The sequence below is a fragment of the Schistocerca gregaria genome, chromosome 1 (genome assembly GCF_023897955.1).
Source record: "Schistocerca gregaria isolate iqSchGreg1 chromosome 1, iqSchGreg1.2, whole genome shotgun sequence".
Classification (NCBI taxonomy): Eukaryota; Metazoa; Arthropoda; class Insecta; order Orthoptera; family Acrididae; genus Schistocerca; species Schistocerca gregaria.
In genome coordinates this window covers 490,034,756-490,049,241 of record NC_064920.1, presented here as the reverse complement: position 1 = coordinate 490,049,241, position 14,486 = coordinate 490,034,756, and the positions used below count along the sequence as shown (strand labels likewise).

General features: G+C 40.3%; 1 protein-coding gene across 1 annotated transcript in view; it reads left to right on the top strand.

Annotated features, from left to right (window-relative positions):
• Positions 1-828: 828 nt before the first annotated feature.
• The window catches only part of LOC126355025 (dynein axonemal intermediate chain 3-like), a 199,146-nt gene continuing 185,488 nt past the window's right edge, over positions 829-14,486 (top strand). The window contains exons 1-2 of the mRNA XM_050005208.1: positions 829-880; positions 7,381-8,581. Of these exons, the coding sequence (XP_049861165.1) occupies positions 829-880; positions 7,381-8,581 (1,253 nt within the window). The remainder of the gene's footprint in view (positions 881-7,380; positions 8,582-14,486) is intronic.

The following is a 14,486-nucleotide window of genomic DNA, read 5'->3' as shown; positions in this document are numbered from 1 at the left end:
AAGAAATATTATGGGGTAAGCAAAGGCAACGTCTTATTGGGGCGGGGGATGGTGATGTGGAGGGAGAAGGGGGAGGAGAACATGCATACATACAGGGGGAGTGCGAAATGGACAGATAAAGGGGTGAAGAGATGGTGGGTGAGGGAAAGTCGAGATGGACGACAGAGAGTGAGGGAAGGAAGAGACAGAATAACATAAGATTTGAATAAATACATATCTAGCCAGTACCAGGTAACTCATCTAGTATGAAATAAAATTAAGGGTGTTGTAGTTCAGCCAAGTGAGTTGAAGAAAAATAACTTTCAAAACATGTAGAAAACAGTTGTCATTGCCTAATGTTACATAATATTACATTTAGGTATGAGTCCATTTGCTGTTATTCACCATCTGTTCACAAAGACAATTCAGCAATTTTCGTCCGGCAATTACAGTGTTACAGTTTACGGGCCATTGAGGGTGGCAACAATCTGAAACAGAGAACATTCTGCACGTAGTGGTCCGAATGGTATCGACTTTAACAATAAGTGCTAGAAAGTCACTGGTAAACCTCTCGCTTCTTTACTACAGCTAGTCTATTGGAGATTAATAACGCACCATTTACGTGGTTTGCCAGTTAATAAAAAGACCTGGGAACCTGCGGCCCGAGGTGCCACATCATATTGTTAGTTTTGGCCGTTGAGCAAAAAAGTTTGACGAACACTGATCCAGAATGCTGCCGCTGCAACTACTGAAAAGGCTGCTGCCTTTCTTCAGGAACCAAACGTTTTTCTGGCCTCTCAACATATACCTTTCCGTTGTGGTTGCACCTCACCACCAACGGCAAGGTCCATGAAAGGAGAGTGGGATACTGGTGCAAAAAAGAAAGAAAAAAAGGACAGAAGTAACGTTGGCATGGAATACCTCTGTTGGCAAATACGAGTTATATCCCGAACTTCAACTGATCTATATAGATTAACTGCAATACGGGATACAAATTTAACGTATGTCGGTTTTTTCGCCTTCGCTATGGCTAGTATCCTATTTTTCAGTTGACCTATGTAGGTCAACTAAAGTATTGGATACAGTTTTTACAGGTGTTCCTTTTTTCGCCTCTGCTACCACTAGCATCCTATTACTCAGTTGATACTAGTACTAGTGAAGGCGAAAAGACCTGAACACATGAAATTTGTGTCCATACTTCAGCTGACGTATATAGGCCAACTGAAAAATAGCATATCAATGCCAGCGAAGACGAAAAAATCGACGTACGTAACATTGGAATCCTGTACTTTATGTGAAAAAATAACGACATACATGAAATTTGTGTCTCATTCTTCTGTTGACTTATACAGGTTAATTGAAGTATGAGATAAAATTTTTTTCGCCTTCGATACTAATAGCATCGACTGTAAATAATCGCAGTAGTACTAGTGAGGCGAAAAAACCTGCAACGGTAAAATTTGTATCCCGTACTTCAGTTGACCTTGTAGGTCATCTGAAGAGCAAGTTACCATCATCGTAATTCAATACCAGTGTTAGCGAAAGAGAAAAAAAAGCGACAACTGAAAAATCTGTATTCTGGGAAAATCTGTGCTCTGTACTGCAGTTGACGAACCCTGTTACCCGTCTGCCATATTCATAGCAATAGATAAATCCATACCTAAAAAAGAAAATCAAAAAGTAAAAATTGTCCATAATGAAAAACAATTCTTCTAAAATATCTCAAACTCGCTAAGAATGAACTGGAACAAAGAAATTATTTAAATTAATACAGGTGGCAAAAATCGTACACACATTCATTTATTTCAATTTATAATGATGACACCACAGTCTAACATAACAGTCGCGACACTTCGCCTCGATTTTGTTGCCTTCAGCGCCAGCAGCGTCCCAAGTGGCCGGTAGGTTGAACTGTGAGTTCGGCGCGATCGTGAAAGCGAATAGTGATTGTTTATTTTGATTTATAGAATGGTTTTTACCATCGGGAGCTTTGTAGCGCAATAAATTGCAGCAGCAACAGGAAGAACACACCACAGCCGTCTTTTTTAGGTTTCCTAAGGATGCTGAGAGATAAATACCATCATATTAGTAAACTGTATCGTCAGGATTCACTTGCAAACTGTATGTGTATAAATAATGACTGTTTCGTTTTAGGAGCAGAAAATGGCTAGTTAATAGCAGACGAGAAGACCTTATGAAGAAATACCCAGTTTACCTGTATAATAATATTAGGTTTTGCTCGCTACATTTCGAACGAAACCAGTTCATGAACGCAAACAATAACAAACTCGTGTGGAATGCAGTACCCACACAGTTTGACATTCCAAATAAGCCACCTCAGCTGACTATGAAGAGGAAACTGCCACAAAGATTCGACAATCAATCTAAAGCTGTAAAACAGTCCTATGACACAGAAGCAGCCAGTTCAGCTCTCCATGTATCAGTGCCAGATTCGTGTGAATCATCAACACAGACCTGCTTTGACGATGAAGTGGTTCGAGTAAGTGCAGCTGTTCGTGTCTTACAAAAGCGTGTGAAGTGTCAGAATGTGCAGATCGCTAGACTTCGAGCGAAACTTTTATGGGACAAGGAAAATGCCTACAGACAGATTGTTTGAAAATTATTCAAATATTTGGTTTTTCAAGAAATGTAATGTAATCAGCTCATTATAATGTTTTCAGTATATTTCTCCCACTATTTGGCAGTTGTTTGTCCCACTTAGAATAATATAAAGATGAAGGTCGTACTTGTGGCAACAGGCGACAATGACAAAACACAGTAGGCCTACAGAACGATAAACGAGCTGTCGATCGCTTTTGCATGTAGAGGTACATGTCTGTGTTTCGTACTTGTGAATCTGTGTGCTTATATTCTTTTGATATCAACGTGGTAAGCTGCAATTCTGTCCAATGTCACAAGAGTTTATTCACGAATGTGTTGTAGCTTGCCACTCTATTCATGGTTTTTGTCCATACTAGCTCTTATTTTAGAATCATTTTTAGAAACATATATGCCTTCTGATACTACACAAACTCTTGGAGGCAAGAAAATAACTCGAATAATTCGGAAATTACCTAGGAAATGGATGGAAACAAACATTATGCTTACGACGCGTCTGACGTTCACCTTACCTGCCGCATGGAGCGCTAGTGTCGCTCCATCTGTCAAACGGCAACAACTTTCACAGCAGTGAGTGTAGCGACTGTTATGTTAGACTGTGATGACACCTAGCCACAGAAGATAACGGTTGTTATCTATGGGTCAAAAATAAAGACATTAATATCTATGAGTAAACCATGACATCATTGGTCAAAGCCGACGTTAAAGTCTATAGATAATGCAGACCGCGCACGCACCAATCTCTTGCCGTGTTGACTTTAGAAACCAACATCTAAGTCACATGACTCGGGAAGCAAGCTAAACTCGTTGCAGCAAACTGAATCTCTGTCATTATGAAGTGGGGCTCACAGTTTTCGTCATTTATACCTGAATTCAAGCACACATTTTAGCAATAAAATGACTTGTAATGCTACTATTCTCTGTGTAATACTACAGTTAACTTAGTTTTTCCGAAATTCCTAATATTAATGGCATGGTTATCGTTATTACACGCGACCATTCGAAAAGTATTGACAATTCTTCTCACGAAACACAGAATTGCAATTATTTGGTGAATGCCTGTTTTCATTGCACTGTCAGTCTGAATTCACCGCTTTCACAGGATTATAAGACGAACTATATGTTTGACAGACAGCATTAATTTTCTGACAGTTTCTCAACAATACGTATGAAATATTTTATTACGGCTTTATAAGAAATGAAATCAGTTTATATCTATAATGTCCGTTTCTCCCATAATAAGCGTTATATTTTATGACTTCTGCTTAATACAGTTCAGAAAGCAAAATAGTGTACATAATTTATTAGAAAATATAGTAGAGAATTACTGTAGTGAGTAAGATATTAAAGTTCTCCCATTTTAAAACGTTAGTTTTTCACCGAGTTTTACAATTAAGGATTAACATGCATTCTAACTTTCAGCTTATGGAAATATCTCTGCGAGGGTTTTAAAGTAGTTCACTTTCACAACCGAGATTTTCGTCAGTTTACCTAATCAGTAGGATATAAAACAAGGCTTATCTGAGCACATGTGAACGTCAATAGTTCTGCTTCTAGTAAAAAAGCACAACATTTGATCTATCATAAACTGTCCACTATGAATGCGTAATGATATACACGGCTTCGTGCCCCGAGTCACATGACTTAGATGTTGGTTCCAGTAAAATGACGTCATGCGCAGTCTGTGTTATCTGTGGTCTATGGCCGACGGGTTGTATTCCATTCCTCAGTTGGCCCAGGATTTTAATACTCTCACTTATGGGAGTCATCTCTTCTGATCTTACGTTGATACTTCCAGGTTTCCTTCAGCTACCGTTATCTGGATTGGATGGAGAGTCGCCTAATTTAAAAACCCTCGTGTGCACCTCAGGCACAGTCAGCTATCTAAGTAGCAGTCTCTAATGAGTAGTGCACACCTGACCCATTTACAGGGGTTGTTTTCAACTGAAACGGCAAAGGGTCTCGAAAACAGCGGGAAAAGAGATGTAAGACTGATTGGCAGTGTCCTCAAAACGTTTAGGAAACTATCTTTGTAATTCTGTCAAGACCACAATGTATTCTTCCAACCTCTCGTTTTCTTTAACGGCAGCGAACTTGGGGAACATGACTGTGTTTGTCAGAATGTGTCCCTTCTGCAAAGCGATTTTCTTTATAAACATATCCACATCAAATAAGAAAGAAGTTATCTTGCAATGTCCTACTGTGGACAGTGTGCAGTCAAGTACACTTAAAATGCGCAGTCTGTAATCCATTTTGGATGTTCTAATTTTCATTCCTGCACTCTTTTATCCTTCATAAATACAAAAATAGCTGGTTTTGAATCGAAAAATCGTCCCAGACTTGTCTCTTCACTTATCTAAACTACTTTGCAGCAATACGAGCATATAAAGTCTTCACACACCCCGTTCAGTTCCATTGAAAACAGTTGCAATTGATAATGGAACAAAGGATGCGGTTTCAGAAATGTACCTCCAATTTCTTCACGTGCTCCATGCTTGCAAATTTAGTACAAAGTATTTCTTGATTTACAGAACAACGAATCCCGTCTGCCGATCGTAGTAATTTTTTGGTCTGTAATTGTAATGCCATTCACGGCCAATATGGAGTATTCGTCGCTTACGCAAACCGACAATTCCCATCCTCTCTTCTGTCATTTCCATTCATGTTAAAGGATTCAGATCGACAGACTGCCTCTTTTTGTGCAAACAACCACTGGACCTGTGAACGTTCTTCATACCACCGAGCAAACAGCGAAGAGTAAACTGCGCTGATGGCACTATTGTATAGAGCTCCAGAGAGTTGTGCCGACCAAAAAATGACGCTTCGAAATGCAAAATGAATGTCATGCTGTTCCGGAAACATCCGGGAAGGACCGAGCAACTCGAAATGACAGGCCAGGTCCTTGCCCTCCCGCGACCGGTACACGCTGCGCGTGTGAACTTGGCCACGCTTTGGCCTACCCTGTATAACGATAAAGGAGCATATCTTTTTCATTTCCCTAAATTAATATTTATTTTAACTTCGTAGCGGACAAACTGAAACCGTGTACGAATTCCAAAGTTTCGTTAGTAACTTTTCAGATCAACATTTGCCTTCAAGCCCCACAGAATGGTATCACGAGTACCGACTAAGACCACACCCACCATTCTCACCATCGTCACAACACCGTCACCAATGGGACTCGTGGTCCCATACTTTACCATACTTGATGATGACAGAAGCAAGTAATAACTGTCTAAGCGGTCAACCATGGCAGGTCATATTCTAAGCCGACCGACACATGCAATGTCTCCGTCAATGTAAGCAGCTGTCAATCGGCGATGAGCAAACTAAGTTAATACTAGTTCTAAGTGTACATCGGATTAGATGCCTTGTTCTTCCCATAAACATATGAGGTACCGGGGCGAATAAGGTTCACTGCCATCCTTAGCCACGCATTCTTCCCATGGTGTGAACAGGGAGGGGAATGATTTAGGACCATACTTCCTGGCATTGTACTGAGACTTGGAACACTTACGAGACTGCTGGTGTTTGATCAGCAGCAAGTGATGACGTGGTACGCTTCATTGAGCGTCTTCCATCCTGAAGCCACCCCCTCTGACCAGGGGCTCTCCCCAAAGGCACCACCCAGCCTCAGCAACGACCACCTGGCAGGATGGCCATTGCCGGGAGTCCCAATGCCCCAGGGTGACGGGCATGTACTCCTTGGCATACGTGGGGAGTTAACAGCACAGGCATCAGCAGAGCAATCCCTGTGTAGTCAGGGGGCTACAACCAACAGGGTACATGGTGGCCCCACCGCAATGGACTGGCTACTGTGCTGGATATGAGATGCAAAGAAGTCCATGGTCTTCGTTGGCACAGAAAATGACACTGCATAGTGGGTGGAGGAAAACACACTCAGGAAGGAGATGAAACATGACAGAAAAGCATAACCGTATGTAGAATATGTTATTAACACAAATTTAATGTTCATTTTCCGGATCTCTACTGAAGTGGTAAAAAATAATTGTTACAACCGTATAAACATACACCGTTCGAAAAGAGGAAATAATATATTTCCTAACATATTCTAACGAAGTATCATCAATAATCTGCGACGCATATTTATAAGGATGGAATTGCTATGATTAAGGAGTGAAGAAATCAACTGTTAACACAACACTATACTTCGTTGGTCGCTAATATTTTTATTTTTGCTAGCAGTTATTGAAAATATATGTTTCTCTGAACCAAAGTTGCCTCCAGAGATTTTATACGCAAACTGCCAGTTTACTGTTAGCACGGCAACATTAACACTCTTGTGTTGATCAACACAATCAGTGAAAAGAAAAAGAAAACGGTTTACCTATGGCGAGTGTTGCCGCTTGAGTGGTCTGTTTCACGTGTGTTCGAATGTATTGGCTCGTTTAAACTGAAGTATTCGAGAGATGATGATAGACTCCTTGCAGTATGAAAGACGTTAGTTGTAAAGTGGTATATCTTTCTGTAAAAGAGCTTCATATTGTTTCTAGGTGCTAGATAAAGGAAAGATTTTGGTAGCGAATTGTTAACTGTGAAACCAGTGAAGGAAGGATAAAATTTCACAAAAGCATACGGCAGCCACGGAATTTCTTGAGCAAAAACGAAGTAGTGAAGCACGTGTACATTTACTTGTAAGTTCCAAGAGATAATTAAAGAACAACGCAAAGAATAAAGAAATACGTAAGAGAAGAGCAATTATCAAGAGCAGTTTTCTTTAGCTCATACAGTTTCAGTGGGAAATGCCAAAAAAGGGGAAAGGTAAGAAAGACGTAACTGAAGATGGGAAAGGTGAATCCACTGAAAAGAAGAAGCATGTTTCCCTTAAATCCGAGACGGAAATGGAATTGGAAGAGGACGAAGAGGAAGGCCCACCCATGGCTATTGAAGGTATCGTGCGCCTTTGCCTGCCGTTGGAAATTCAAACCGTGCTAGAATGCGTTATAGGAGAACAATGCACTCTGGACTCGCCTTGGGTGGAAGTGCGAAAAGCTGCAATCCAAGAAAACATTGGAACCCTTAAGGCGGAGTCACCGTTCTACGACAGCAGAATTGCAATTACCACGTACCCTGGAGATAGGATGTTCATCGGGTGGGATGTGTTAGAAGAAGCAGAAAACCAATTTCTACTGTGCTTGACGAAAGAGGCTCGAGAAGAGATTCTTGAAGTGTTGGAGCAAAAGAGAATAGCTGTAGAGGAGCGCTTGGGGAACGCCGTCTTGAAGAGTATCAAGGAATGGAAGTCACTCGGAACGGAAACATTCTTAGAAGAGGCTGCTATACGGGACACGAGACCAAAACTGAAGACAAAAATGTTGACAGAACGGGACATAGACAAATCACAGGCACCCGCCGATTTTGAAGACGAAGGAGGCGACGGGGAAGACGACTTCAGTTTCAAGTTCTTCCCCAAAGAACATTTGAAATCACAACGTATCGCGAGGAAGAGGTACGATAACTTCTGTCAGGCGAGTCCACCTGTGACTAACCGAGAGGCACAGACGTACACTGCCATTCCGAGACACACCTGGTCACAGTATGAGTACACAGTGGACGTAGGAGCGGGGACGTTACAAGAAGAAGTCGTAGAAAAGCTTGAAGGCTACTTGAGTTCGGTGATGGACAATGTAGAGAGTCAACTCACTTACAACGCCGTCCTAGACTTGTACTGCGATGACTACGGCAGGATTGGCGTTGGGGCTCAAGACTATGAGGTTCGCGAGAAAGTCGTTTTCGAGGAGTACGAGAACTTTATCGATGTGCAGCACTGCAAGGAGAGGGTGGTGACGTCAGTGGCGTGGCACCCGACACTTACTGGCACAGTCGCTGTCTCCTACGCGGAGCACACACGCTTCACTTTCTACGAGAGGTCTGCGTCTAAGGGTCTGGAGCAGATGAACAGGGAGGTCAAGAATAGATTCTATGGTAACAACCTTGTTTTGCTCTGGAGCTTCACAGACAAGTACGTTGATCTGATTTCTGCATAACTCTGTAATTTATGTAGCACAAAGTCCATATCTTTGAGTCAAGTGCAAGGTTCGATTCCACCCTTGTGCTTTGACCCATGACGTCCTATGTGGCGTCATGAGTTAACGTTGAGAAGGATCTAAGCGGCCTGATATTAAATGTTATCTGTGTTTGTCTTAGTTACTAATGATCTTTGTAAACTAATCTGTTTATTCCAAATATATGGTGATGTAAGATGGTGTAGTTCGGGTGGAACCTGAGAGCAGACATTAAATTGTCGATTTAGAAACTAGTAGCGATTGTCGGAAAAATTTGGCTGTTTCTTGCTGTATTTGTCACGATTTCTGAGGGTAAGGTTAGGCAGGAACATAAGAGCACAAGTGAAATTGTTACGAGTGAAATGATTATCTATTGTAATTAACATGGTGTTTCTTACAATTATTTTTCTATTTTTGTTATGTGGCAAGTTTTGGAGAGAAATAGTAATGTTAGTTTTAGTTTTGGGTTTTACAAACATTTGTCTGCTTTTTGTGAATGTGACGTCGTTGAGACACTGCGTATATGAAATCGAGGGGTCGTGTTATTGTGACTGGTGGTTCACTCTTTTGGTGAATGTTCGATTTTGTGATGTTGCTTATACTGATGGTATAGCTGATAGGATCGAGCCTTTGGTATTTGTTTCCTTTCGGTTTTTGGCCTGGTTTTCGTTTGCAGTGAAATTTCATTTTTTTGCATATATTTTTTTCGATTTACTTCGGAGGAATTTTAGTATTATTTTTCGATTATGTGTTTGTTTTGTGGTTGTGTGTTTGGCATCGCTATTTTCGTGTGAGTTACTTAGATCAAGCGAAAATTCGAATCCAGTTGTGTTTTTTTTATTGGATTTTGGTTTATTCTGGAGGAATTTGTGTGTGTTAATCAGTTTTAGATTGTGACGTCGTTTTGGAGTGTGTGTGTTAGGTATCGCGGGTCAACTGAAGACCGGGATACAACCCGTCGGCTTTGATCAATGAGACCATATGTTATTAATAGATATTGACGTCTTTACTTTAGAGCCGCAGATAATAAATCGGCTGTCTGCTGGAGATAAGGGCCATCATTGTAAGATGAAATAAATGAGTGTGTTTTTAAAAGATAGCACTAGACATTGCGTAAGATTTTTTTTTTCGTTTGAGTTGATTTAAATAATTGGATGTTTCCAATTCATTCTGTATTTAATTTCATTCTTAGTGAGTGTGAGATAATTTGGGAGAATAGTTTTTCATGTATAAGAATTTTTAACTTTTGATTTTCATTTGTAGGAATGAATTTATCTATTCCCATGAATATGGAAGACTTAAAGCAGGTTTTGTGCGTAGACATGATGGCAACCATTAGATTTTTGCAAATGTGTGGTCTTCTAGCTGATTACGTTCGATGTCGTGAGTGCGGCGAACATGTACTCGTGATAAATTTGTCTGCTCGTCGTACTCACGACTTATTCATATGGAAGTGTAGCAAGGATCGACTATGGTGGTCAATTAGACGAGGAACATGGTTTGAGAAATCGAAGCTGGCCTTGAAGGATATAATAAAAATTACATACTGTTGGTGTTTGAGGTATCCTGTCTTGTTGTGTGTGCATGAATGTCGTGTGAGTGAACGTACTGTTTTAGACTGGTATTCATTTCGTAGGGAAGTTTGTGGGGAATATATAAAATATAGGGGGCGGGGGGGGGGGGCGGGGAGCGGATGGTATAGCCGAAATCGATGAGTCTCATTTTGGCAAAATCTGATACAACAACGAGGAAACTGCCGCGGGATTATAGATATAGTCGGATGTAATTTCGGTTCCTAATCGAACGAGGAAAATGTTGATGAAATTAATTGAAGATCATGTTGCAGAGGGTTCTGCAGTTTTTCCGAAGTTTCATATACGGATTTGGGGAATAGGGGTTTTCACAACCCTGTCGTCAGTCATAATACTGAATTCAGATTGTACCAATAGTATAGAAGGTTATTGGTCAGCCACAAAATCTGTTGCAGGGAGACAGAAACGACGCATTTCGAGACTACAGAGCCATTAAGATGAATATTCATGGAGGCGTACAGTACCCGATACATATTGCCCGTTTTAGTGTTTCCTTAAACGTGTTGGGCAAATACGTCCTCCAAAATTTGTTAGTTAATTTCAGGTTGGAATGGGGTGGGGGGGGGGGGGGGTTACTGATAATTAAGGAAAAGGATGAGATAAGTCGCGATGGTAAAAATATTGATTTGGATTTTCTGGGGTTGATCTATCATTCTTTATTTATTGTTATGTAATTTTCTTCTGTGGATATTTCTTTAATTATTTTACCTCATTTCGTTGATGTGGGCTCTGGGTTAATATATTTGTATGTAAGTATGTATGTGTTTTTTTGCGATGTTGCGTTTCTTATGTACCTGGGTATGTGATTTTCCTTGACGTCTTTAAAGGCGAGCTTTGGTTTTTTGTGGAGGAGTTTGCTTATGCTAAGTTTAGTCTTTTATGTTTTACTGAATTTGTCTATTTTGATGTATATTTTGTCGTATTATATCGTTCTGCGTTACGTATGGGTTCGTCAGCTGCAGAACGGAATACAAATTTTGCAATTGTTGTTTTTTTTTTCTTTCGTAGTATTAGTATCACTACGATTTTTTGGGGTATATACTAGCGCTACTGAAGGCGAAAAAACCGACATACGTAAGATTCGTATCCCGTACTTCAGTCGACGATTGTAGGTCAACTGAAGTACGGGGTATTGTTGTACTATCTAGACGAAAAAAGCGACATATGTAACACTACTATCATTTACCTATATACGTCAACTGAAGAATAGGATATTAGGATACTAATGCTAACGAGAACGGAGATATCGACGTACGTTTAATTTGTAACCCGTTCTGCAGCTAACCTGTACAGATCGACTGATGTTCGAGATATAACTTATATATATATGTCAGCTGAGGTATTCCATGCTAACGCTACTTCTGTCCCTTTTTTCTTTATTTTTTACAAAAGCACAAGGACCCAAACAAGTGATATCCTTAACGTTACGTTCGAAATAATAATGCATTTGACATATGTCTACCATCTGTTTTCACTCGCCTGCATTCCTTTGTTTATAAACACTCGTCTTTGCTGTTAAATCTGTGTAATAAATCATCTATGGCAAATTCTGACGGCAATGGTCAAAGCCTAGGGGTTGTATCCCGTTGTTCAGTAGTACCGATCTTCGTTTGACCTATATTGGGTGTTACAAAAAGGTACGGCCAAACTTCCCCACACACAAATAAAGAAAAGATGTTATGTGGACATGTGTCCGGAAACGCTTAATTTCCATGTTAGAGCTCATTTTAGTTTCGTCCACCTACGCTCAATGGAGCACGTTATCATGATTTCATACGGGATACTCTACCTGTGCTGCTAGAACATGTGCCTTTACAAGTACGACACAACATGTGGTTCATGCACGATGGAGCTTCTGCACATTTCAGTCGATGTGTTCGTACGCTTCTCAACAACAGATTCGGTGACCGATGGATTGGTAGAGGCGGACGACCAATTCCCAGGCCTCCATGCTCTCCTGACATCAACCCTCTTGACTTTCATTTATGGGGGCATTTGAAAGCTCTTATCTACGCAACCCCGGTACCAAATGTAGAGACTCTTCGTGCTCGTATTGTGGACGGCTGTAATACAATACGCCATTCTCCAGGGCTGCATCAGCGCATCAGGGATTCCATGCGACGGAGGGTGGATGCAGGTATCCTCGCTAACGGAGGACATTTTGAACATTTCCTGTAACAAAGTGCTTGAAGTCACGCTGGTACGTTCTGTTGCTGTGTGTTTGCATTCCATGATTAATGTGATTTGAAGAGAAGTAATAAAATGAGCTCTAACATGGACATAAGAGTTTCCGTACACGTGCCCACAACATATTTTCTTTCTTTGTGTGTGAGGAATGTTTCCTGAAAGTTTGGCCGTACCTTTTTGTAACACCCTGTATAGGTCAAGAGAGTTATTTGGTTACAATTTTTTGTGTACCGTACTGGACGGAGATGAAAAAAGGGGGAGATGGTTTTACTTCACAAACTTGATGCCAATGTCCGCCATCTTATCTAGCTCAAAATATTAGGTCCACGGCATTCATACCCTCGTAGCTCACCGTGGTGACACTGCCTTGCGAGGCCACACGAATACGCATTCGAGAACAGAAAAACGTTCGAAACTGCCTTCCTGACACTATGATATGTATGTACGCTCTATAATTTTTAATATTCAGAACAGTTATTGCGCGCGCGCAGAAATAACAAGAAGCATTGTTTTGAAGCCAGAGTGGGCGGAGACTGCCGCTATTTTAAGTAGTCCAAAACGTTAGCAGGCTACTGTATGCAGACAGTAGCCTGCTAACGTTTTGGACTACTTAAAATAGCGGCAGTCTCCGCCCACTCTGGCTTCAAAACAATGTATAGCGTGTGTTTGTGGTGCCACCTTCCTGCTTTTTTTTTACCTCCATTGTGTACTGTATATTTTTGTTCCGTTTATTGTAGAGAAATTAGTATGCATTACGTTTGGGTCTTTTGGTTGCTTTGGAATGATCTTAGCTTTATTAGACTTTTTTAAATTTGTCCCAGCCCAAAACTCCTTATTCACGCGCTTGTCCTGTTGATATCATTTTATTAGTTTATTGAAATACTTGCGGGTTTTTTTTCACTTGTTTTCGACCATAATGTCCTATCTTGTGACCGCCATCTTGAAGAACGTAACGGCCTGTCATTGCTGTCTTTATAACTCTTGTAAACTATCCTCGTTACTCGAAATATGACATGGATCTTCGTATATAAGCAAGTGCACGTAGATATTGGCAAATCTACGGGCCAGATTTACTGAAGTCAGCGCCCTAGGCCAGAAACTGTTCACCGTCCCCTCCTCCACACTTTCCCACCCCCATCTCTTATTTATTTTTGCTTTCGAAATTTTTCGTTTCCATATTCTTTTGTTGTCCTACAGAATTAAGTGTCCATATTATAGAGAATGTAATCAATAAATGTTTTGGGTTTTATACAATTGTCCTATTTGTCTTAACCGTCACATAAGTTCTGTACATTAGCTTATAAAATTTCAAAAACTGCTCTCTGAAGTAGGAAAAGCACACACCAAAAATATACAGTAAAATTTTAAATAATATCCTTAAAATAACTACAATACATCACTGTTAACACAGTCTTCTTTTTATTATTAACCAATGCCCATTCTTTCAAATATAATTTTTAACATATTACCGAACTTTTTCTTGTGATTCGAATACCTTCTAATTTTGTGGAATTCACACAGCATGTGTACCTAGAACTCTATGGTGCTCTCGGATCCTAATTTGTTAAGTACGTAATTATCAAAATTACCCAGCAACCAGTACACAGCGCTATGTTTTGTCTCTGGGAAATAACGTGCTTCAGGTCTGTGTATCAATGACAGCGATATATACTCAGGGATTTCCTTGTAATCAGAGCTATTTGCTTCCGGATCACTTCCAACAATTCATGTGACCACTTAAGTATATCTATGAATTATTGTGTCAACTAGATGGCACTGTTGACATAAATTTGTTTCACAGAGTCCAATTGCGTACAGTCTTTCATTGGTGCTAACTATGTTGTTAACTGTCTTGTACCATAATGTTTGTATATTAGACGCGAGCACATTAGAACTAATGTTTTTCCAAATATCAGTCCACTCAATGTTCGGAAACTGTCGTTTGAAAACTGTTGTTCCTTCCTTCGCTTTTCTTTCGTTCCCGCATATGGCTCTTGGTGTTAAGTGTCGTGACTGCCTGACTTCGACACTTACACAACTAAACTCAACGTAGAAAATCCTCACATACTGTAAACGACTGTTG